The sequence below is a fragment of the Mustela lutreola genome, chromosome 5 (genome assembly GCF_030435805.1).
Source record: "Mustela lutreola isolate mMusLut2 chromosome 5, mMusLut2.pri, whole genome shotgun sequence".
Classification (NCBI taxonomy): domain Eukaryota; kingdom Metazoa; phylum Chordata; class Mammalia; order Carnivora; family Mustelidae; genus Mustela; species Mustela lutreola.
Window position 1 is genome coordinate 43447573 of NC_081294.1, and position 26557 is coordinate 43474129.

General features: G+C 47.1%; 1 protein-coding gene across 1 annotated transcript in view; it reads right to left on the bottom strand.

Moving 5' to 3' along the window:
* The window catches only part of GLRA1 (glycine receptor alpha 1), a 52035-nt gene extending 26518 nt beyond the window's left edge, over positions 1-25517 (bottom strand). The window contains exons 1-3 of the mRNA XM_059173345.1: positions 25429-25517; positions 24649-24776; positions 18431-18498 (exon numbers count right to left, since the gene is read on the bottom strand). Coding sequence (XP_059029328.1) covers positions 18431-18498; positions 24649-24776; positions 25429-25517 — 285 coding nt within the window. The remainder of the gene's footprint in view (positions 1-18430; positions 18499-24648; positions 24777-25428) is intronic.
* Between the last annotated feature and the right edge of the window lie 1040 nt (positions 25518-26557).

The following is a 26557-nucleotide window of genomic DNA, read 5'->3' on the forward strand; positions in this document are numbered from 1 at the left end:
AGCTCCCAATCTGGCTGCCTCTGATCGGGAAATTAGAAATAGCCTCACTTTCTCTCTTGAATTTTATGTGGAGTGTGTGTGTGTGTGTGTCTGCACACGTGTGTATGCTTGTGTGAGAGCGCACAGGGCAAATCACGTCAGAGGAAACAGACTGTGAGTGGTGGTGCAGGAAAAGCCTCCAGGCCCCAAACCCCAGCTTCACTTTGAGGTTCTTGCCAGTGACTTGTGAGTCCTGTTTATGCGGCTGGAAGAGAAGGAAGTGGCATTTCTTAAAATGGTCTGTTAGACACCAGGCACTGTTCTAGATGCTGTCACACACACTCAGTCTTCACAAAACCCCTGCAAGCTGGACACTCAACTTCTCGTGGTGAGGGAGAGCACCAAGGTTTGGAAATGTTGTGAAACTTGTCCAGGGCCCAGGGCTAGTAAGTGGCGGAGCTGGGCTCTGAAGGCACGTCAGCCCCAACCGCTGTCCCCTCCCACAGGGGCGGATAGCCAGCTGCAAGTGGGGGACACTCCGCTCCCCTCCTCACTACCTCTGTGGATTCTGCCTGCTCAGCATAAGCACTGTCTCCTGCAGGAGTGTCGATGCCCCCAGGCTTCCATGGTCTCTTCCTTTTCTGATCTCCTAGCAAAACAGAATCACTGGAAACATGTCATTTAGCACTGTGTGTGTCTTATCTTCTCTACTTGACCAAGAACAGTTTGAGAGGCTGAATCTGACCTTACTTTTCTCCTGCACCATCTCACCCACCTGCCCAGTCAATGTACCTGAGACCTACCCAATACCAGAGGGAGGAGGAGGCAAAGCCAGAAAAAGTTTGAGCAGGAAGAGCTTTCCTCATTTTAGAGTGGTGAGTCTCAGACCCAGAGAGAGAATGTGACTTCTGAGGTCACATAGCGATTCAGTAAAGGACCTACGATTGGAACCTGAATTTGCTTCTCTGGTGTTTAAAGTAATTAGGATAGATGGTCTCTAAGAGCCCTTCCAAATCAAATAGCTAATTGCTACTAGTTTAATTTTTTTCCGGCAACATTTAACTGAGCATCTACTGAGTACTAGGCACTGTTCTAGGTACTGGAGAATCTGCCAAGAGCAAGAAAGACATATTTTTGCAGCCACAGAGCCCAAGTGTGATGTTGACATGACATAGGGATAAGGCCTCCCATAGGATTAAGTACAGGGTGCCAGGGAGGTGTAGAAGACAGGCCCTCCCGCTAGACTAGGGGCTAGTGGTGGTCAGGGTCAGGGAAGGCTCCAGAAGAAGTGATATTTAAGATGAGACCAAATATGGTGAGCCAAGAGAACAAGCCCTCTGGGGCAGTAGGAGCCGCATACTGGGAAGCCTAGAGGTACAGGAAGGCGTGGTCCACTCAAAGGAGCACAGGGAGATGAGTAAGGCAAGGGTGCTTGCACGGCCTTGGGCCTTGCCAACTGTCCTAAGGAATTTGGGCTTCATCCTGAGACTCCTGTGGAGCCTTTGAAGAATTTTAATGAGGAGAGGGCATTATTACATTTGCATTTGATGACTGATGTTTAAAAAAATATTTTTTCTGATTATAAAAGTAAATGCATGTTGATGGTAAAAATGAGGAAGGCACATCCCTTGAAAGGAGAAAAACAAAATTAAAGCCGTAGGGTCTTGTGATGAAATGCCTAATGAAAAGCCAGAGCAGGAGACCAGGAGAATGTACCCAGTGTCCTCAGGCAGCTTGGCTGCTCCTCCCAGCAGCCCCCTACTCCGCCCCACAGCAGCTGCTGCCCAAACAAGCTGTTGCGTCGATTTTCTCCTCTCGGTTTGGGAAATAGCAGTAGGAAATGCAGTTTGGAGGCAGTCGATGTAATTGGTGTAATAGGCTGAAAGCTAAAAGCTGTTTTGCTTACTTGGCCCTATAATCACACTGGCCAGTGTTTGATACGCTGAGGGGCCTGGTTCAAGTTCAGGGGCTAGAGGAGCAACAGACAAGTTATGTACCCAAGAACCTCAAGTTCCAGCTCCGGTGGTGGACTTCCAGGTCTCAAGCTGTCAAGGGTGGCCCATCTAAGTCTGCCGTGGGAGGGACTTCCAGAGCTCTCGTTCCGTCGTCTTTAGCACCAACTCACCCAACCTCACTGTGAGAGTCCCTGATGGTCTGCTTTCTGGTATCTGGGCAACCGCCTTGCTTCTAAGACCGAGGTAGAGCATTAATCCCTTCATTCACTCTTTCTGTCATTCAATAAACATTTATTGGCCACTTCCTGTATGGGATGTATCCCCCCCCGCCTCCCCCCCCCCACCCCACTGCCTCTCCCACTGTGTCTAATTTCCGGTTCTAACCTTTTCCAGTAAACTCCTCTAAACTTGGTACTGAGGGAAAAGAGGAAGCATGAAGGGTTTTAGTAGGAAAGAGCCTGCTTGGGTGTGGTGGTGAGAAGGGGATGTGTCGTTACCATTGCAGTCAGAGCCAAGGGACGGCGCCCAAGCCCTGGATGAAGATCCAGATTCTTAGATCTTCCTAGGTCTCGGCATTCCAGCTCTCAAGGGGTATCTCTTCTCTAACGCCATTTCTGCTCTATAAACATGTATTAAGCCTAGAATGGTGAGGATGGCAGCATATGGTCTTGCTTTCTGCCCTCGGACGGTTCAAATTATCTGGCAGGTGAGGCAAGATACGGACACAAATATCTCCCATACGAAACTGACAGTGACAGAGGTCAAAGGGGTTCTAAAAAAATTGCTATTAGATGTTGCTCTCGACCCACTGAGATAGTTTCCAGCCAGGTTGGATGAATCTGGAAAAGCTTCCAGAGAGAAGGTAACACTGGAAATAGCCCCTTTCGGTTTCCTCCGTCCTACTGAAGTTAACATCTCTAGGTCTGTGTTGCTCTGAGATGGGAACGCTATCTAATTTCGGCTGGAAAGGAGGCCAGGGGTGTGTGAGGAGGAAGTCCAGAGCTGAGGAGTCAGGCTTAGAGCAGAACGGGACGTGAGGCCTGGGATGGGGTGTCCTCAGAGTATTTGGACGAGGCTGGATACGGTTGCAGGTGAAAGGAATCTCGTGTAGAAGGAACAGCACAAGCAACCGCGTGGAGGTAGCGCCCTTCAGACCGTTGAGCTTATCTCAACCACTGGCCGTATAAGTAATAAAAGGTCCCCCTTACTGAGGACCTTCTATGTTGTAGGCCTAGTGCTAAATCTGCCACACATTTTGTCTCCTTTTATCTTTAAAACAATCCTAGAATGTAGGTATTTTCAACCTACGTTATAGACAAAGATTCAGAGAGGTTAAGCAATTGGTCCAAAATACACAGTAATCAGTCGGGTTGGAATCTGGATGCGGTTTGTCGGATTATACAAGTTCATGCTCACAACGACTCCGCTCTGACATGGCTGGAAAATGGATCGGTGTGAGCCTGTGGTGTCCTTAGCTGCCAAAGCAAGGGGTCTGGATTGTGCTGTAGTCTGCCGAGCACCACTGGGATCTTAAGCAGTGAGCACTCTCTCCGTTTGACTTCTGAAAGGTCAGTTTGGCAGGAATGATCAGAAGTCTTGGAAGTGAGAGAGTCAGGCACAGGGAGACCTGTTTTGAGGCATTTGAGGCAGTCCCCTCAGGGCTAGCGGAGCTGACAGCAGGAAGAGAGAGTGGCGTAGGTCAGAGAATCGTCACCTCCATCATTAAATACTAATTAAATACAGTGAGAAGGAGCCCTTGGAGAATTCTGTCTCAACTTTCGCATTTTACACACGGTCCAGAGAGGGAGATGGACTCTCCCTGGGCCACACATCAATTTAGCAACTAAGGTGGGACTTGCATACAGGTATCTTGACCCCATCCCACTTCTTCTCCTATCCGCACACTTTTGAGGGCAGGAGAAGGAGAACCAAGTTGAAGGTGCCATTGAGCCGGTCCTGCCCTCCTTGGAGAAGCTCAGATGTGAACTTGGCTCTGACGGGATTTGGGATTAGCCTGAGCGCTGAACCATTCTGCTGAAAGCCAGAGACCAGGGCCTCAGAGGAGAGGATGCCCAGGCTTGGTTTATGAGCTGCTGCTTCCTCTCCCACCTGCTGCCCTTCTTCCCTCAGACCTCTGAGATGCACTGTGGAGCTGAAGTCATAGCCTTTGTGAGACAAGCCAGGCCCAGCTCTCCCCAGGTCTGTGAGAGTGAGGACCTGGCTCATTGGTGCCTGAGGAGTTTCCTAAATCCTCACCAAGTGCCAGGTCCTGTGCTAAGAGCTGTAGTGAACTCTCCAAATTCTCACAGCGATGCTATTTTACAGATAAACTGAGGCCTGGGGATATCAAGGCCTTTGTGTCAAGTTAGTGACAGAGCCAAAGCTTGAACGCATGACTGGCTGACTCCAAAATCTGCTTTTTAAAAAAAATTTGACAGAGATTGAGAGAGAGAGAGGGAGAGAGGGAGAGAGACCACAAACAAGGGAACTGACAGGCAAGGAAGAGGGAGAAACAGACTCTCCACCAAGCAGGGAGCCCGATGCTGGGCTTGATTCCAGGACCCTGGGATCATGACCGGAACTGAAAGCAGCGGATTAACTGACCGAACCACCCAGGTACCTCTCCAAAGTCTGCTTTTAAGTAGTACACAGCATTGGCTTCTTTTATTAACAATGCATTATATTTTGTTGCTGCTTATTACTTTTCAAAGCACCCTCACGGTGATTTTGTTCTATAACATTTGGCATGAAGGGAAGATTCTTCCTCCCACTGGACAGATGAGGAAATTAAATCCCTGAGATTTCAAGTTCCCACCATTAGTTACTGGTAGATGCAGAATTGATAACAACAGTGCAAATAATACTAATATTTAAGATTGAGACTTTGCCATAGGTAAGGAATGATGCCAAGAGCATGATGTGTGTTATCTTCATAATAGTCCTGTGATGTAGGTTTGATTATTACAGTTAGATAATTATTACAGTTAGATAATACATTTTACAGTTAGGTAAATCAAGGCACACAGAGGCGAAAGTACTGTTTCTAATATCACACAGCGAGTAAGTGCTGAAGTGGTCATTCGGACCCGAGACGTTCACTCTAGAGCCCATGCACTTAAGTCCTAGACTACGCTGCCCAGGATCTCCTAGAATTGCCCCAAGTGAGAGTTTCATGACCCGTTAATGCCATTGGATACTGCCTCTGGCTGCAGTGATGCAGCCGTGGGTTTGTGGATACCTGCAATTATCAGGAAGTATTACGAGGGGCAGCAGACACAAGGCTTCTGCCCCAGGTCCAGCAGTCCACTAGTGCTCCTACCTCAGTCCTGATCTGACCCTTGAATATGACCCATCCTCTGCTCTGCACTCAAATCCAGTGCTGGCAGACTCCCCAGATCCCGACCCACTGACTCCTTGGCTCCAGATGCTGGCTCTGTGGCTTGAACCTCTCCCAATCACCACCCTGCCTGGTGCATTCTCATTCAGATCTCATGCATCCAGAGATACATTTGTTGTAGAGAACTGTAGATGGTTTGGACCAGTGGAGCTGAGCATCTTTGTTTGTCTTTAGGGGATCCCTAAAACACAGCGTGAGTTTAATAATTACATAAAAATGCTAATAGCAGCTACTTTTACTGGAAGTCTAGCATTTGCTAGAACTTTATGTGCATTGTATCTCTAAACCTTTCATCAACCTAGCACATTGGGTATTATTTTTTTTTTTAAAGATTTATTTTATTTATTTATTTGACAGACAAAGATCACAAGTCAGCGAGAGGCAGGCAGAGAGTGAGAGGAGGAAGCAGGCTCCCCGCAGAGCAGAGAGCCCGATGCGGGGCTCGATCCCAGGATCCTGGGATCATGACCCGAGCCGAAGGCAGCGGCTTAATCCACTGAGCCACCCAGGCGCCCCGCACATTGGGTATTATTATCCTCATTTTACAGGGGAGGAACCTGAAATCTGGAGAGGTCAAATAGAGGTTAAATGTTAGGCCCAACCTCTCATCCTTAGTAGGAGCTAGAGCAGGGATGTGAATCCAGGACTGTGTGGCTGCCAATTTCATGTTCTTTTCACAACTGCATGCTGCTTCTCTCCTTCTAAAACCGAATTCCTACGTGATGGTGAAAGAGATATAAGAGACGTAGTATACTGGGACCCCACAGAGCCCATGTGACAGGTCCATCCATTCATCTCCTTAGATCCAGTAGCAGGCGGAGAACACTGGACTGGTATGTTAAACAGTGAGGTGGCTTCATAACTGGTCGCCAAAGGGTGCAGATTGGGAGTGGATGTTAAGCCGGCAAGAGGGAAGAGAACAGTGTCGGCAGCACCGGGCGCAGTGGTGAGACACGCCGCTCACACATTTGGAGATATGGAAATCAGGCTGCACTGTGTGGGTTGAACTCACAGTAGAGAAGAATTTCCAGTAGAGGAGTTTAGCGAGGCCTAGCATCGGTCACAATGCCCTATGTGTAATCCTGATGATTTAGAACAGGACTATCCTTGTGATTTAATAACTGGAACCCTAATTTACTCTACTGTATCTCATTTAGAGAACTCTTTTTCCCCCCCAAGATTTTATTTATTTATTTGACAGACAGAGATCACAAGTAGGCAGAGAGGCAGGCAGAGAGAGAGAGGGAAGCAGGCTCCCCGCTGAGCAGAGAGCCCGATGCAGGGCTCGATCCCAAGACCCTGAGATTATGACCTGAGCTGAAGGCAGAGGCTTAACCCACTGAACCACCCAGGTGCCCCTAGAGAGCTCTTTTATAAACAGGGATATATTCGTTCAGTGGTATGGGAAAGGGTATTTTGAGGAGCAGGAATTTGGCAATTGGTGATCTAGCATCATCGGGGCCGGGGGGGAGGGGGGAACACCATATTTTCATTCCTACAGAGAGGACTTCTGTGTGGTGAGGCAGGGAGCCTTTCTTAGATCTCTCTCCGGCCTGAATGAAATATCCCTAAAGACGATCTGTCTTCTTTTCCTTCAGTTGCAGGTGTGTCTAATGTGAGTCCTGATTGGTGTCTTCGATATTCAGAGAGTGGCGAGGGAGTGCTTTCATGGAGGACATGAACATTCTTATTACTCGCATGGAAAACCCCATTGTAAATTCAATAACGTGGCAGTCTTACTTACCCACTTCAGTCCTCTGTGGGTTTGATTGTCATGAGTCAGCCTTTCTGAATCCAAAGCCAACTCCAAGCTGTCATAAATCCCCGTTGTGATGCCTCCCTCGGTGGGGTGCCGGGAGAGAGACATCCAGCCCCGTTTTCTGTCTGTAACAGACTCTAATGGGATTTCTGAGCCTTCTCTCCTTGGCCTCCTTTTAGTGTTCATTTTACCAAGGCTTCGTGGGGTGTTGAGCCGTATCTAATTGGATGACATTTAATAGACTTTCTCTTGGATCCCCCAAACCCAAGAGTATAAAAAAATGACCTCGCATTAGCCGTGTAGGAAGACCAAAAGTGTAATGGAAAACAACAACAACAACAAAAAGGATCTCATCTAAAATAGTAACCACCCTCACAAAATAGCCACCAGTAAACCTAGCAGGAAATATGTGATTCGTAGGTATTTAGGAAAACCCCTCAAAACTCTAAAACCTTACCGAACGGCATAAAAGAGTGCCTAGATAAATGGAGAGACATACCATGTTTATATAATATTGTAAAGATGTCAATTAATTCCAAATTAATCTATAAACTCAATGCAATCCCAATAAAAACCTGAGGCGATTTTTTTCAGCCTCAACACGCTGATTTGGCAGGGAAAACGGGCTGGAAACATCGGGAATACCTCAGAAGAACATCAGAGAACTCTTTCTACCAGACACAGAAATATAACGTTAAGCCATAGTAATTAAAACAGGGTGGTACTGATGCAGAAACAGACAAAGAGCAACAGGACAACACACTGAGACTGGAAACAGACCTAGGAGTTTATGGGGATTTAGTTTATGAGACGGAGAGCATTTCACAGTGGAGAAATACCACTTAAGAATAATGATGGGACAATTGCTGTCTAATTGGAGAAAAATAGAGTTGAGCCACCACCAAACATATTACAGAAAAATGAAACCCACTGTATTAAGGAGGTCCATGTAAAAAGGGAAACCTGTACTATTATTGATAATGCCCAGCAAGCAAAGAATAGGCAAAGATGCTCAAATGTACTCGGGGGTCCGGAGTGAAAATGCAAAAATGACAATGAGGCACCATTTAAAAAAAATCCCCCTTGGGAAAATCAACAGGCTTGATAATATCTTGGGTCAGCAAGGGTAAAGAGAGACAATGCTGCTGGGGGCACAGTGAATTAGAAGCTTCTTTGGAAGTGAGCTGGGCCATGCCTCTGTCAAAATCACAAAAAGTTGCATGTCCTTTGATGAAATCTTCTGCTTCTGGAACATATCCTGAGGAAACATGCAGAGTTATGTCCGAGAATATTCTTTGCGTCGTTGTTTGTAATAGTAAAAAGCTGCATAATCATAAAAGGGCCATCAGGAAAAGAACATTTAAAAAAATCTTATTTGTTTATTTGAGAGAGAGAGCACAAGCAGGGGGAGCAGCAGAGGCAGAGGGAGAAGCAGACTTCCCACTGAGCAGGGAGCCCAATGTGGGGCTGGATCCCAGGACCCCTGGGACCATGACCTGAGCCGAAGGCAGATGCTTAAGGACTGAGCCACCCAGGCATCCCGAGAAGAGTGGTTTAATACCAGAGAATGATGGTCTGTCCTGAGCATGGGATTTTTTTTTTTTTTTTAAAGATTTATTTGTTTGTTTGAGAGAGAGAGAGAGAGAGAGAATGCAGGGGGAGGGGCAGAGGAAGAGAGAGAATGTGAAGCAGACTGCCCCTGCACAGGGAACCTGATGTGACTCAGAGCTCCACCTCACGACCCTGAGATCATGACCAGACACAAAATCAAGAGTCGTGCACTTAACTGGCTGAGTCACCCAGGCGCCCCATGGAGCACGGGATTTTGCAGACAGGCCATAAAGCTTGGAAACAGACTTAAAGTACTTGTCATATCTGGCATGTGGAAATAATAAACCACCTCTTATATTCCAAGTTGGTGTTGTGCAGAGAACAAAGAAGGAGTTAGACCCAGATGTAGTGACAGGCAGAGAGTCCAAGGCACAGTGGAAAGGGAAAGAACACAGACCTATTTACACAGCGGTTGTGCATATGTATGTAAGTGTGGGATCGAGCAAGGCAGTAGGACAGACATGATTTGTCTGTCTGTGGTGCTGAACTTGGGATAGGGCAGTGGGAGTAAGAGCAGAGTAGGAAGCGGGGGCATTCCTGTTTTCTTTCTCTCTCTTTTCTTTTTTTATTGGACATCTACAAAAGCTTGTTTTCACCTGTTACTTGTGTACTTAAAAGAATGTTCCAGAGTGTCTGTAGCACAGTGTGAGTCAACACTGGGACATGGCTACCTAATGGGGAATGTCTTTGGAGTGGCCAGCATAGGAGTGATTTTGGGAGTCTGAGGGGGTTCCCTGGGGTGGCCTTGGGGAGGCAGGGATTGAGAGAAAGACCAAGGGAATGAGATTCCTGGCCTCTCTCTGCTTCATCCAGAACGGCCTCGTATTGTTTTCTTTAATCAGTTTGTCAAAGTGCTACATAAGATTTAGCATAAAGCTGAACAGAGCTGCTGTTAAAAGCAATGCTCTGAAGCCCACTAACCCAGGACTGGAATGGCAGTGGCCTCACCTTGCTCCACTCTGAGCACTCCTGGGGGCTGCGGTTCATTTTTTGGCATTTCATCTCAAGATGGAAGTCAATGGCCCTGGATGTACTCAGCGAGCCCCATGATGGTAAAGGGTCTGGGCACCAGGGGGGATGGTTGAAGAGGCCAGGTGTGGACAGAAGGCAAGAGGACTGACCCCAGTTATTGGAAGGGCTATCAGGTGAATATGTTGGTTCTCTATGGCTCTAGGAGCAGAATGAAATCCATGGGTAAATGGAGATTTCCGGGTCCAAAGGTGGAATGGGCTTCCTTGAGAGGTAGAGAGCTCTCGGTTTCTGGAAGTATACAAGCAGAAAGTACTTGGCCACAGTGTTTGTGGCAGAGATTCTGGCAAGAGATGGCCATTCAACTAGAGGACCTGCAAGGTTAATTCTTTTCCAATACTGACTGAGCTCCTATGGTTCAGGCAGTGTGTCAGGCACTGGATCTATGGGGACGATTGAGAGAGATAGGAACCGTCTTCCAATAAAAAAGCAAACAAGACAACCAATAAGTGAATGTTTACATTTGAGATGTTGCTTCAAGGAATATAGTGATGTGATAGTGCCCACAAGGGGTATTATTTTTAGCTGGAGAGTCAGGGACGAGCGCTCTGTAGAGATAGCTTAGCCCTGCAGGATGGGAAGGAACCATTCATACAGAGATCTCCCTGGGCGGAGGGAACACACAGAACAGAGGAAGAGAAGCTGCCATGGGCTTGAAGCAGGAGAACCCTGTGATCAGATTTAGGGCTTCAAAGGATCCCTCTGGCCACTCTGGGAAGCAATAGTGGACAGGACAAGGCGAGGCATGAAGGCCAGGTAGGAGGTCATTTTAGTCAGGTAGGAGAAAGATGATGTCACCTAGAGCTGACAGCCCCAGAGTTGGAAAAAGCAGATGGGTTTAGTTTTATCTTCCATGGTTCGATGTATCTGCTTCATTCAATCCACTGACCCCAGAAGTAGGTTGGCCTTGTAAAGTACTGCTTCCCAAACAATATATTAACATTTAGGGTTGGGCTAAAGGGTATTTAATCTCCTTATGTAGTAGCTCTCTTTGTGTATCTTGAAGTCTTACTTGGGAATATCCAAAGAGAAGGATGAACAAGGTCTTGTTGTGATATAAATTCTGGTAGAATTGCACAAATAGATTAACCGGCCACAATGTAGAAGGCCAGGATGAGGTCATGTCCTCCCATGTCCCACTGTCCCCTTGGCTCTGCTGCACAGGTGGGCCAGGCCAAGGGCAAGGCTTCAGAAGTTAGGCACCAGGAGATAGTAACTGGCAAGGACATTTATCGGCTGGAAAGGCTTGGGTGAATTAAGCCCCTCTGGGCTTCAGTTTCCTCATCTATAACATGGGATTGTTGGAGTACATGGAATAACCCCCATAATTTGCTAAGCACAGATACCTGATTTTCAATAAAGTGGTCCATAAATGACAAACACTACCACCTCACCTTCTCTTCACAGCCAAGCTTTTTGGAAGAATTATTTTCCAACTATCTTTGCTTCAGTATGTCTTCTGCTTTCTCTGTGCCCCCAATGTTACATTCCCTAATTTCATACACACTCCCCTTCCCTCAGCCCCTACTGCCAAACCCATTAGATCCTATTGTCTTTTCATACTTGAATTTCGCCCCCTTTAACACTCTTGAACACATACTGGTTTCTTAAAACCCTCTCACCATTGGGTCATTCCATGACATCATTCTCTGCTGGAAGGTTTTAACATGGAGGGTACCATGATCAGATTTCCATTTTAGAAAAATGACTCAAAGTCACATAACAGCACTGTCACGGCACCCAGCACATAAGAATGAATGCATGGAGTTAAGTGTTGGCCTATATTGCTCAGGGTTGTCATGATTTGCAATGTCCCATAGCATTCTGTGCAAATTTCCGTGACCGCTCTTATCACACTGTGTAGTCACCTTTGGTTTTGTTGTTTGCCGTCTCCAAGAAAGAAAGAAGATACCTACTATTCCCATTTACTTCTGGGATTTTTCTTGAGGCATGGCCACATGACTTCCTCTAGAGAGTGAGTTCTGAGCAGAAGCAGTCAATGTCACTTCCGGGAGGAAAGCAACATGTGAAATCACATGTTGATACAGAGATGCAGTGCTCAGCCAGGACATTAAGGACAGTAGTGTTGGAGCATCCCCTGGATCTGTAGCAGACTTGAGATGACTGATAAATCAATCTTTGTTGTTTTAAGACTTTGAGATTTAGTGGGTTGTCTGTAGTAGAAGGAAAGCCTAGACTAACATGAATAAAACAGAACTCTATCCCAAGAGCTTAATGCCATGTTCAGCACATATAGGACCTTAATAAATAGAGGTGAAAAGCATCAATGAATAAATAGGGAACAGCAGGGAAAAAACCCAAGAAGGCATCTCCTTAGGCTTGTGTATTGGAGTCCTTGGCTGGTTGGTTCAGTAGTTAAACAACCCTTTACCTTTCTGTAGCATTCATGAAGGGCTTTCATACCAATTACTCGTGTGTTCTACACACCATTCTTGGAGCCAGATACCTAGTGGGGACCAAATCTCAGTAGCATGAAGTGGAGGCAGAGTTAGAACTAAGCTCCTGGTCTCTTAATTCCTGGGCCAGAACTTTGTTCATTGCTCCTTAATACTTAGAAATGAGGCTGAACTTGTGGACTATAGCTATATAGGCTGCTGCTAATCACTGGGGATCCGGCACACAGTGTGTCTGTCTCTATGCCACATCAGCCCAAGACTTGGCAAGAGAGGCCAGAGCACGTGTTCTAATAATGGACACACTGGGATTCATGCCCAAAGGATGTCAATATACACACACACGCACGCACACACACACACACTCATACACTCATACACTTGAGCAAGGTCACGAACCATAGTACAAGTGTGACAGAAATCCAGGTTGAATGCTGTTTGTGCGGCCAAGGCTTCCCCTCCCCCACTCAGCTTCTTTCTCACCTAGATCCCACCGACCAAACCGTTTGGACCATTTTCCCATTCGAGCCTCTTTCCTCGTCACTCAGAATATGCTTGGAGAGCAAGACAGGAGTCGCAACCACGCCTTAAATGTCTCTCTCGCATTTGTTTACACATAAATTCCAACTTTCGGTGTGTCCCCACATGTGCACACTGCCATGTGCTCCTGCGCACATGCACACACGTATTTGTACCTACATACTGATACACACTTAAAAACTCTCACTTATTCACATGTAACTGTGTGTCCACACATTCACATGCATGTGCATACACACACAAGTGTGCTCACCCAAATGCTGATATATACTGAAATACGTGCTCATCTACTCACAAGCCCCTGCATATAATTACAGAACTGAAGATAAGAACTTCCTGTACATTCACTTTTAAGTACTTTTATGTATTCTTGCAAATATGTGTGCACACAGAAACATGCAACCCACACTTATTACTTGTGCACTTAAAACCACAGGAGCAAACATACCTATGTTCATACTGTACTTGGGCATACACATGTCTTGTTGACGTTACCTATTTCAGTATCTTTTTTTTTTGTTTTGTTTTTTAAAGATTTTATTTACTTATTTGACAGATGGAGATCACAGAGAAGCAGGCAGAGAGAGAGGAGGAAGCAGGCTCCCTGCTGAGCAGAGAGCCCGATGCGGGGCTCGATCCCAAGACCCTGGGATCATGACCTGAGCCGAAGGCAGAGGCTTTAACCCACTGAGCCACCCAGGCGCCCCCCTATTTCAGTATCTTTAAGCCAGCACGCACTATGCCCATGCCTAGGTCCATACACATTCGCACAAGTGCATAGTCCCACAGTTTACACCTGTGTAAGTACTACACAGATACATAGATTCTGAGCACTTAAGGCACACTTCCATGTGTCCTGACAAACTGGATGGATCCCCCTGGGTTCTAGCTCCAGATCTTTCTCTTATAGCCTGCCAAGGGAGCTGCTCTAGTTCAGGCCCACCCTTCCTTCTCTCTTTTCCATTCCTGTTCCAACCCTGCACTCATTTTCTGCCTCGCCTCAATGAAAGTTCCTAGAAAGGTCAGATGAAGGTCTGGCAGCTCCAGCGTTCCCCTCGTCAGGAATGGGTAGAGATCCCCGTTGCTTTTCTGGCTGCCTCTATCTGCTCTCAGGTCTGTTAGCTCTGGTGAATAAAGCCAGGCCCTGGGAAGCAGACAGTTGGGCCTGGGGACTCCAGCTGTTTATAGAGCTGCTCTGCACTCCTGCTGCTCTGGGAGAACAAACACTGCCTGGAAAGTTTCTGCCACATGGGCCCAAGGGGCACCACCAGCTTTTTGCATGGTCGGCGAGGCCAGGTCCTAGGCTGGGAGTCTATTCAGTGAAGTTCTCCTTCATCTCTGATTTCCTTATGATAAAAGGAAACACAAGGCCTGGGGAATTCCAAACATCCAGGAATGATATATTTATATTTGGCTCAGGAGAAGATGGGCTTTGGGGGGAGATCAGATCTGAATTCAAATTCTACCTCTGCCACTGATGAGCTGTGTGACTTTATGCAAGTAACTTAACCTTTCTGAGCCTCTGATTACTTATCTGTAAAATGGAGATAATATAGCATGCTTTATGAAGGTTGCCATGAGCTCTGATTGAGATGACACAGGCAGGAGTGCTCTGCTCACTGCCTGGCCCGCAGTAGCATTTAAGGCGTGGTTGCGACTCCTGTCTTGCTCTCCAAGCATATTCTGAGTGACGAGGAAAGAGGCTCGAATGGGAAAATGGTCCAAACGGTTTGGTCGGTGGGATCTAGGTGAGAAAGAAGCTGAGTGGGGGAGGGGAAGCCTTGGCCGCACAAACAGCATTCAACCTGGATTTCTGTCACACTTGTACTATGGTTCGTGACCTTGCTCAAGTGATGTCCCCACTCCAGCGGTCAGATTCCTTTTCTGTAAAATGAAGGACTGCCTTCGACAATTTCTTAAGGCTTTTTTCTAGTTCTGAGATACTAGGTTATGTTCTTTTGAAATTATCTGCAAAGTAAATGAAATGCATATAGATAACTAAGGACCCAGTGGGGAGGAAAATGATAGTATCGTGGAATGTATGAGCTGAACCTGGTTAACTCCTATTCTGGATTAACATTATTAAGAAGGAGAAAACTATGTCACCAGTGGACCACTCCCAAGGAGGCAGGTCATTGCCAAGTCTTCATTCTTTGTCTGTGGATTTGGTTTCTCCCCTGCAGGGGGCCATGTCCCCCCAGGCTTCCCTTGTGGGCTAGCTCCAGTTTTAGTGTGTACAATTTTCCCCTGAGGCGTGCTGAGCCTGGCACGAGGTGAGGTTGGATTTCCACATTTGTGATGCTTAGGTGGTTGTTTAAGCCTGCTGTGCAGCTCTGTGGTCCCTCGATTTCCTGAGTCTTTGCACTTTGATGTGACTCAGTGTGGTGCACAGGGAACACCTTTTGTGGGTCAGGAGAACTGGGTCTTTAGCCCCCGCTGGTGTGTCCATATCTGCTTCCTCAGCTGCACACTGGGCGACAGAGTGTCGATTATGTCTACTGCGTACAGAGTGCTTGGAAGACCGAGGGGTTAGTGCAGGCATCAGATGAGAGAGTGGGTGTGGAATGTGTTGAAAATTGTAAGTGCTATTTAATAATTATGGCTGATATCCACTGTGCTTGGCATTTTCTATGCTTTGTTTCCTAATCCTCACAATAGGTCATAAGGAGGAGGCTACTGGTACCCCACTCTGCAGATGAGGAGGCTGACTCAGGCTACCCTGTCCAGAGTCATGGGGCTGAACCTCAAGTTTTGTCTGGCCATGGAAGATTGTGTCTTAATTGCTATGCTGTCTCTAGAGAGAGCAAAAGGCACCAGGACAGAAGTCTGGAAAGGTAGACAGAAGACATGGGGGAGGGGAAATGGAGGGTCAAGGTCCTACGCTGATCAGCGATAGCTTTGGGGGCTCCATTGTCATCATCGTCAACGTTATCATGGGAAACATTAAGAGCACTGACAAAAAGCATTTACTGTGATAAAAACTTTCTTGCACATAATTTCTACCCATGATACCTTGATGAAGTCAGTATGTAGTCACCACTGGGATTTTACGAGGCTTAAAGACATGAAGCAAGTCAGCTCCTCATACATAGTGAGTGAGGTCGGGTTTGTGTGATGCCAGAGCCGGGCTTGTAACCCCCACACAAGATAAGGGCAAAACTGCTGTTCTTTTAGGAGGAACCTGTGTCTAGGAAATTGATCTCTGTGCAGCCATTGTAGGGAAACAAGTTGGAGAGTAGATGTCCTCCAAGAACCAAATTCTTCACAGAGCTGGGAGATCCTGACTTGATCTGATGACTATTTACCATTCCAGAAGAAGAGTGGAAGTGTCAACACTCACCACACAGAGCATATGAATAATGTGCTTCTGATTTGGGAGGGATAAGAAGAAAAGCATTAGGAGCTCTCAAGACATCCATTTGAAGTATGGGAAAACTTGGCTTCTTGACCTGGATACCAATGAAAGGCAGCCGTGTTTGTTCCTAGACAATAGGTGGGATCATCTCCGTTTGGAGATAATAGGCCTATTAAATTTTCGGGAGTTTGACCAGTTGTCCTTTGGATGCAGTCAGGGTCGACTTGACCCTATCAAGACAGGCCTCTTTGCAAAAGGACAGATTTTGGACCATTTGCCCCATGACCTAGAGAGCTCAGTGATTTTTGCCAGTCTGGGATTGAAAGATTAGATCTAATCTCCATAAACGTTTAGGACCAAATAATTGTGTGAATCAACAGACCCTACTTGATGTTTGGTTTATTTATCTTAAAAAGTCACCGAGCGGGGCGCCTGGGTGGCTCAGTGGGTTAAGCCGCTGCCTTCGGCTCAGGTCATGATCTCAGGGTCCTGGGATCGAGTCCCGCATGGGGCTCTCTGCTTGGTGGGGAGCCTGCTTCCTCCTCTCTCTCTCTGCCTGCCTCTCCAATTACTTGTGATTTTTCTCTGTCAAATAAATAAATAAAATCTTAAAAAAAAAAAAAGTCACCGAGCACATGTTATTAAATCACTGTGCCAGCTGCTGAGGTTGCCACAGGAAATGAGACAAGATTGCACCCCAGCACTAAGTTACATGGTAGCGAGAGCAGGGATGAATAAGCAGACAATTAACTGAGTTCCATGTTACTTACCAAGTGGTAAGTAGCTCAGACCATTAACTGAGTTCCATGTTACTTACCAAATGGTAAGTGCTACTACGGATACTGTAAAATGTGTCAGGAGAATGGGTGGAAAGAACTCATTGTAGCCTTAGGTCAAGAATGCAGGTGAGCTCACACATGTACGCAGGTGTGAAAGTATGCCAGCTGCTTCTGCTTCCAACTTAGAGGAGAATAGGAAGGAGTCAGTAGGAGAAGGAGGGCTGGTGTGGTGCTCTAGGCAGAGTCCTCCATGGCATCAGCACAGAGACATGCCTGACTGGAGAACTCTAGGCCTTTCCATTATCCAGAAGAGGATGTGAAAGAGAGAAGTGAGGTAGGGCAGAATCACTGAGGGCCTTCTAAGATTTGCAAAGGAATTGGGGCTTAATGAAAGTGATGGGGAGACACCAGGGAGACGCTGAACAGGACAATGGTGTGGTTGAATGTGTATATCAGGAAGACCAATGTGTGAGAAAGAGGGCTCGGAGAGGGGCCGGATGAGATTTAAGACTCTTGCAGTAACGTGAGCAAGTCCCAAGGAAGCCTGAACTTGACTAGGGGTAGTGGGATGTCCAGAAATGGGTGGATGTCCAGAAATGGACTTCCTGGTAGTAACATCTGTCTTGGTGACAGTAACAAGGACTTGGTGATTGGCTGCCCGCTCTCACTTGGCTCATAAAGCGATGACTTTAGGCAGCTCTAATTACTTTCTCACAAGTTCGATCACTCCTTTCAAAACCAGTACAATTGATTTTTTGTAGTTCCTTTGTTTTCAAGGATTGGGAAAAGATTTTAAAGTAGTAAAGTATTTATAATCACAAATGCAATATTTGCTCCTTGCAGAAACTCAAAAAATAGAGAAAGAATGAAGGAAGAAAATTAAAAATTATCTGTAAGTCTGCAGTCCAGGGATAATTGCTATTAATGTTTTTGTATTTTTCCCTTCTGGTCTTTTTTTCCAGTATAGTGATTTATTTTAAACTTTTTATAATGAGAATGTTGAAATACACACAAAAGCATAGAGAGGACTCGAATCAACCCAATAGACCCACTGAGGCTTCTAGAAGCAGTCTTCCGCTCTTGCACAGTTGAATTATAAACTTACAAGTAGCTCTTTGCATTTTCTTTTTTCCATTTTTTAAAAAAGATTTTATTAATTTATTTGTCAGAGAGAGAGAGCATAAGCAAAGGGAGCAGCAGGCAGAGGGAGAAGCAGACTCCCCGCTGAGCAGAGAGCCTGATGTGAGAGTCCATCCTAGGACCCTGATCATGACCTGAGCCGAAGGCAGACACTTAACCGACTGAGCCACCCAGCATCCCAACATTTTCTTTTCATATAAAACTTCAGCCTGTTGCCTTAATTTTATGTCTGTGGTCCTGGGTGTTGGCGTGCACTAGCCCTGCTGGCTCTTTGGCCGTTTGCAGATGGATGTCTTTACCCAGAACACTGAATAAGACAGTAACAATACCCAAGTTGCACGGTACGCACTGGAGATCTGAAAAAAATACCAGATTCCCTATGTCCTCAGGGGAGCCCAGTGCAGAGGGGACATACTTTTGGGAGTGAGACGTCCCCAGCAGGAAATAGCAGCCTATATTTTGACTCACTCACCATAGTTGTCTCTGCAATGGAACCGAAGCTGTTGATGAAAATGTTGCAGCTCACATTCACTGGGGGACCTGCCAATCAAGAGAGATTTCCTGCTTAGCTCCACGACCAGGAAGAAACCCACAGGACAGGACCCCTCTTGGAACACTGACTTCAGGGATGGCTCCCTCTTGGTGGAGGAGATCCTTGCTTGCCCTCTACCCCACCCCTGAGCAGTAGGGGACTCCCAGCCACATGACTGTGCCAGATTCCCTGGTCCCCAAGTGAGCACCAGGTACAGAACACCAGAGGCTGAGCTAGGATGTACTTTCATTAACATAGGATGATTCATCGTCCTGCCATATGGCCGAAATCCCTTCCCCAAAACCCCATCGGCTGCCTTCTAATTTGTGGCTGAAATGTATTTATGGCTCCAGCATTTGGAGGCCATCTTGGGAATCGCAAGGAACAGCAAGTTCCTTGCCTTGAACTTATGAACCAAGAAAGATTGCCTGAAAGGGCATGGATGGGGATTACCAGCTGAGGAATCCAGAGGGAGCCTCAAGGGAAGTCCATAAGTCTTTATCAAATACTTTCCAGGCAAGCTATTTGAATTCTACTGCAAAAGGTAGGAAAGACATGGAGGAATATTTGCTCTTTGGGATCTCATTGTTAGGGGACCTCTGTCCAGTTGAAACCCAATCTCTTCATTTTTATTAATGGTAGCAGTTACCTACTACTGAGCCTTTCAGGGTTTGCTGCTATTCTGAGAGTGTTACCGACACTATCTCATATCCTCTCCACAACTCCAGAAGAAGATACAGTTATTACCTCCATTTTGTCGATGAGCAAACAAAGGCTCCGAGAGATTATTTGCTCAAGACCACACAGCTACTAGTAAGTGCTTGAGCCAGAGTTGGAGTTCAGATTTCTCTAATTCCAAAGCTGATGACTGGCTGTACTTGGAAGAAAGAGATTCAGAAAGAGGAAGGGACATGCTTAAGGTCACAGAGTGGTAGAATGCGGGATTTTAAGCACTGGGCTTTCCCGTGAGCTAACAAGGGGTCCAGTATAAAATAACCAGAGAGGGCTGGGGTGCCTGGGTGGCTCAGTGTAATAAGCCTCTCCCTTTGGCTCAGGTCATGATCTCAGGGTCCTGGAATCGAGCCCCGCATCTGGCTCTCTGCTCGGCAGGGAGCCTGCTTCCTCCTCTCTCTGCCTGCCTCTCTGCCTACCTGTGATCTTTCTCTGTCAAATAAATAAATAAAATCTTAAAAAAAAAAAAGTAACCAGAGAGGGGTGTGAGACTATGGGTAAGATTGCTATGAACAGTAGGAGTCTAGGTCTAAGAGAGGTTCTGGAGAGCAAGGCATAAGGAAAGATCTCCTGAAGGTAATAAACCTTGAGCTGACCTTGAAGGCAGGTAAGACTTGGATAACAGCTCATAATCCTTCCCATGGAGATTGCAATATGCAATCTGTGAAATTTTTCAGGCCTGCTTTCTTGTTGCTCCTCATGAGGTCCTGAGGGGGCCAGAGCGAAATCACTATCTCTGCTGCGGAGCTGAGAGTTTTAATAACTTGCTTAGGCTTATTTAGCCAGCAGGTGGTGGAGCCAGGACTCACACCCAAGTTTTCTGACTGTGGAGAGAAGGAAGCAGATGTCTGTGTCCTCTGCGATCCGCTCCTCTCTGCCCCTCTTTAAAGAGGAGCCCAAATATTTGACCCAAACTCAGTCAAAGTTTCCTTCTTTTCAGAAATCTTGGTGTGTAGGAACGGACCCAGTCTTGTGGTGGGAATCCAGGCTTTCCCTCCAAGGGAGTGCCAGGCTCCGTGGGTTTTCGACACAGCTCCGATATTCACGGGCAGTCCGATTCAGGCACGCCCCTTCCCACTTCTAGGTCACAATTTCCCCATCAGTCTGGGAGACTAGCTCTGGATCTAGGTAACACTCTGAGCTCCTTTGGGAATTCCGTTTGGAATTCCCTTATGGAAGCCATTCATGTGAACTACGAGGTTACAGGATTTGGGGACTGAAGGATTTCTTAAGGGTCTACCTCATCAATTTCTTCCCAAACTGCTGTAGAATATGTAGTATCTATCTACTTATTTTAGTAGTATCTATTTATTTATATAGTATTTATGTAGTCTCTATCTACTTATTTTAAAGATTTTATGTAATTATTTGACAGACAGAGATCACAAGTAGGCAGAGAGGCAGGCAGAGGGAGAGAGGCGGGGAAACAGGCTCCTTGCAGAGCAGAGAGGGGCTCGAACCCAGGACCCTGAGATCATGACCTGAGCCAAAGGCAGAGGCTTAACCCACTGAGCCACCCAGGCACCCCTGGGTAACCATTTAAACTGCAGATTTGTCAGCCTGATCCCAGACCCAATGAACCTGAATCATGGGAGCTTAGCCCAGAATGTATTGTTGAACAAGTGACCAGGGTGATTCTCACACACAGCCAAGTTTAGGGACCACTGCTAGAATGGCTCGAGCTCTTGTTCAAGGCTGAGTGCTTGCACACCTCCGGCAGCTGGGAACTCATTTCATCGTCCGCAGCTCTTTCCATAGCTGGTTACTTCTGTTCTGCTAAAAAATTTCCCTTATGCTGAGTGGAAATCTGCTTCCTTGTCACTTCCACCTAAACAAAGACCCATTAAAGAACCCCCCCCCCCCACCTCATTTAGACTCAGACCCAGGCTTTTCTTTTCATTTGGTCTCATACCATTAAGATGCCCCAAAGAGTTACTGCCCTTGCCTCGAAATGATGCACTCAGAGTTCCCACCCAGGCCCTGCAAGTGTCTGTTGCTGTGACTCTCATATAAATTAGATCCTGATTTATGTGTGTGAGAGGGCGCCAGCGAAAGGGACCCCATGGGGAGGTGCGGTTCATTGATATAAATCTGAAATTAAATTATCCTCGAGAAAATTACAATCTGGCTGCCTTTGGCAGTGGGATAATGTATATATTTCATTAAATATTAAAGTTTAATTTTGCTTTTGTGTATGTGTTGGTATTAGGCTGTGTCCCTGATCCTGGGAGCCATTATCCTACACAAAGTCTTAAGAAAGATACAGACTATCAGTGCTAGAAGGGCCTACATCCTACTGGATTGTTTTATAGATGCAGAAACAGAGGCCCAGGTATGTCAAGGGATGGCCTTCAGGTCGCACTGTCTGGTCAGTTGTGCGAGGACTGGACTCCAGTTCTCCCGCGCTTTCCTTCCGTGTTCTGATTTTTATTGCCACTGTGCTCTGCAGACTGAGGCTGCTGTTCCTGCCCCTCTGTCTTCAGGAGAGTCAAGAGCAGGCAAGTTTTCTGGTGCTTGAAGGGAACTGCTGAGTGATTAATCACTCCGTGAGGTTTTCAAACAACGCAGGCCTCTTCCTCTGTGTTAGGGTCACAGGGCCTTATCTACACGGCCTTTTTGGGAGCTCTGTGGTTTGTAGGGGGCTTTTGGAAATCCCACTTGTGCTTTGAGTGGAAGTGTGAAGGGACCAGAGGACTCAGGGGCGGGAGAACCCTCGTGCCAACATTTCAGCTCTTACCATGAGGGAGAACAGAGAAACCTTGCTTCCCATTTCCTGGGCAGTGAGGTCGGGTGGGGGCTGTGGAGGGTCTTCCAGAAAGATGTGCCTTGCTCAGAGCCTGACTTGGAGGGCGCCGAACTGGGTAGAGACACGGCAGGTTTGGGAAAAGTCTAAGACATTATCTAGGCCTGTAGATTTGGGGCCCAGGTGTTCAAAGTAAGTCTCTCAGATTGGGGAGGAGAAGGGCCCTAATTCAATAATTTTATAGTCTGGGTGCAAGCTTCTATCTTAAAACTGTCCACTGCTAAGCAAGTAAGTAAGTAAATAAATGAACGATTAAATAAATCAACAAATCACTAGCATTAGACAAATAAGTGAATGTGGTTAACGGAGTGAAAATCCCTAGTCTTGATGGCATCCCTTGGGAAAGTCACTTAACTGTTCTAATTTGGTTCATTTGTTCATTAATTCCATGTTGAAAGGTTTACTGAGGGCCATCTATGTGCCAAGTGCAGTGCTGTGCATAAAGGATGACAAATACATGAGCCCTGGATGCGTATGCACACAATCGAGTTCCACTCTCCTTTCTCAGGAGAGCTGGACTGCGGCAGTCACATGGAGTTCCGAGAGAGCCCACCAGGGGGCGAGGTGGGCCGGAATTTCGGAAAATTGCCAGCAGTGCCGGAGGTAACCTGGCGGTCAGGTCTTGAATGTGTTGGATTTGGCCAATGGTGTTTCTAAAAGATATCATTTAGCTGCCAACTTGGAAGATTTCACAGAAAACCCCAGACTCAAGTCTTATCTCGGAAGGCGTGCTGCCCGGGGCCTGCATTCCTGCCTGGCAGCTACCTTAGGACCTGACAGGTGGCTGCCCTTGGCTGAGTCTATGCTTTCTGTTTTTCCCTTATCCCCATCCTGCATCACTCAGGTGTCCTACCTGATCCTTCTGGGTGTCTGAGATTGTGACCCTGGTGAAGGGCTGGTGTCCAGACAGCAACCTTGGTCCTTACCTGTCCTTGAGGGAACCAGGGTCATGCTAAGGATGCTGGAAGATAGGGCTTCAGGAGAAGGGACCAGGGGAGCCTGGAGGTAAACAGGAGTGGGAGGTGGGCCCCCAAGAATCGACCCCAGTGCATCTCACAGACCACTCTCCATTTGCAGAGCACTCTGAGAAGGGTACTTAGGGAACGGGGAGCAAGGTAAGCAAATATTAGGAAGCTGTTACCAGCTGTCACATCCCTTATTTGGTCTTGGACTTGAGCCAAAAGGAACAGTGAGGAAGGGCATCTGGAATCAAGAATTGATTCGGAGGCTAGCAGTCCTCGCAGTCTTCAGAGGCTAGGCTAGTCCTTGAAATCAGATTTCTGCAGGGGTCCTGGGGGGAATGTCAGAGTATGCAGGGTCCCAGGAGCACCCCAAGACCACACCTGCAGAAGTCTGTTCTGCTTGAGATCACTGCAACTTTGGGGCATCCACGGACAAAGGGGACCCATCTCCTCTAGTTACAGACATCGGGATCTTGTAGGACTCTGAGCTAGAAGAAGCTTTTCAGATCACTCCGGTGAGGATTTGTAAATTGGTCACCCACAGGGCGTATCTGGCTCACAAACGTGTTTTGTTTAAATTTATATGTTTTTGGCATCAGGAAATTTTGCATAAATCTTGATTTCTGGCTCATCTTAGAATACCGGATGATCTGGAAATATGGGGCCCTGATTCCTGCAGGGTAACTGTGGGCTGGGGCTAAGGAGAGGCTGTCCCCTTTCAAGGGGTCCGCACCTCTATTTCTCCATAGTCCCTACAACTCCCTTTGGCCTTACTTTTGGCTCACCTCACTCAGTAAAGTGACCTGCCTAATCTCTGTAGCCATTTGAAATCGTGACTCTGAGAATAGGACGTTTCAAAATTATATATTAATCCCTGGGAACTTCCAGCAGATGAATTTTTGCTGGAAGTTTCTTCTCTAAAACAAATAAAAGTAGGACGGCTTGGGGGAGAAGCGAGGGTGAGTTTGCTCCTTATTCCCTCAACTCCCTTTTCGGGCACATAGTGGAAGGCTGAGAGCTCCATGAAGCATAGTTTAAACCCCACAGGTACAGCCCACTCAATCCCCGCAGAGATGAGGAACTGACTCCCAGAGCAGGGAAGTGACTTATCAGAGCAGGGAAGTGACTTATCAGAGTTCAGAGCGTACGAAACAAAATGTGGACCTGTTTCCTCACATTCCATGTTTGTCTATCTGTCTGTTATGCCAGAGGGAGTCAGTAGGTTTTAAGACTCTTTTTTTTTTTTTTTTTAACAGAGAGAGATCATAAGTAGGCAGAGAGGCAGGCAGAGAGAGAAGGGAAGCAGGCTCCCTGCTGAGCAGAGAGCCCGATGTGGGGGCTCGATCCGAGGACTCTGAGATCTTGACCTGAGCCAAAGGCAGAGGCTTAACCCACTGAGCCACCCAGGCACCCCCACCAGTAGGTTTTAATTCACCTACTGACAACTGGCAACCAGAGGTACGGCTGAGGGCAATTCTCGGAGAACTTGTTTGGACTTGGTGGGGAGGAGACAGAACTGACTAGCAATGTCGGCCTCTGGGGGAGGGAAGAGTCGTGGGATTCATTGCTTGAGTTTATCATCTGCATACAATACCACGCTGCCTGCTTCTGTAATCTAGGAAAGCAGATCCCGGAGGATCTGGAAGGCAAGTTTTCTCTACCTTTAAAGTTGGGCCTGATCCTGGCGTCGTATCCAGAGGTTCTCCCCATTAGCTTATCCAGGAAATCCGAGGGTGACATAGGCTTGGGCGCGGAGCGGGCAGCTTCAGCCTCCTTGGACGCAGCAAGGCTAAGAAAGGAGAGAGGAAAGCAGAGGGTTAATGATGACCCTGAACTCACAGACCAGCCTCACCCACACCCAAGAACCACCAGAGTGTTCTCAGCCTGAGAAATAGGCAGTGTGTGTCCTTAATGAGGAAAGACCAGGTTCAGCTGTTTACTTGGCCAGCTGTTGGCCAACACGGGACCCTGGCAGGCGGCTGTGGGTCTGAGGCTGCTGAGAAGCCTCTGCCTCCTCAGGCTTTGTCTCTGGGGTTTTCTGCAATCGCACTCGGCTGCTGGGCCTCCCTGGGGAGGAGGTTGAAGGGTTAGCTTCCCAGGAGGCGCTGCACTCTCACGGGTCTGGGGGAAAACTCATCCAGAGACTCTCAGAGATCTCATAGTCTAGCCTTTCCCTGAAGCTGCTCTTCAGAATCAGCCACTAATTAAAAAAAAAAAAGGTTGCCCGAGTCAAATACTTCCGGGAACAGAAATTTAATCAGGCATCTTTACTTCGAGTCTTCTCAGAAGCTTTAACAAGCTTGGAGGCCTATACTTAGGGGACCACCGTCTCACGAAACATACGCTTTTGAAAATGCTCAGTTGGGAACATTGAAGCACAGTTAGTGGAAGACACGGAGGGACGTCCCCGAGTAAACCAGCCTGCCTCTGTGCCTCCAGACCGGGGGATCTGACAGTGGCCTGAGGAGGTGCTCCACACCGTCTCTGTCACCAGCCCCCAGCGACAAAGCGGTTTCAGGTCCTCACTCATGTCGTAGCATGAATTACTGATGTCTATGAACAGTGGCTGTCCCCCTGCCATGAGGTGCGCAGATCCCCAAGAAGGGTCAAGACTGGAAGCCGAAAGGTTCGAGAACAGTCGTTTGCATTGCTTTGGGCCAGAGAGCTTTCCTAGTCCTGAAATGATAGCCGGAGAGATGGCTGGGAGCAGGCGCCGCCGTGGCGTGCGGCCCTGTCAAGAGCTTGTACACTGCGGGACGGCCATGCGTAGGGGGATGAGTGTGTGCACGCACGTGTGTGTGTGTGTGTGTGTGTATGTTGCATAAGATGGGAGCTTCTGTCACCTAGCCAAGTAGGACATTGCGTTCCCCAAAGATCCACACTCAACCGCTCTTGTTTTTCGCCTTTGCTTGTTTCTGATCTCACAGTTGTAACGGTTTAAGTGATCCCCTCTAAGGGACGACTCTCAAGTCTGTCTCCTCCTGGCTGCCGCAGAAGCCCCCTTTACTCAGTGGCAAACCTGCCCATGCCTCAAATTCATCTCGTGAACGGGATGCCCCAGTTTCCTCTCTGAACTTGCTCCTGCAGATCCCATTTCCCCAGACAGCGCCCGAGTTTGGCCACTGTCTAGGTCTACAAGCTCCAGAGCTATCTTGTCTCCTCATCCCCCTTTCCCGTCACATCCCTCGCTCACCAGGCCCTGGACCATGCTACCTGGTAATATAGTTGTGCTTGTGTTTGAAGACCAGGAATCATGGTCTTGTTTACTTGTTCTTTCAGTCCCCTGCTGTGTCTACGGCAGTGTCTCAGGCATAATTGATACTCGGCGATTGCACAGTGAATGAATGAATGAATACGATGCTACTTTAATTAATCAAATATTCTGGTTAGTAGGATCTTCATAAATATTCATGTATGGATTAACAATTTTTAAAGTAATTAGACTATTATTTCCAGTAATGAAGAATACCGAAAGTGACCTGTTATTCCTGTGCAGGTCCAGAAGGCACTTGAGGATTATTAAACACTCACGTTACCTAACCTGAAGATCCCTTATCCACATACTCAGGA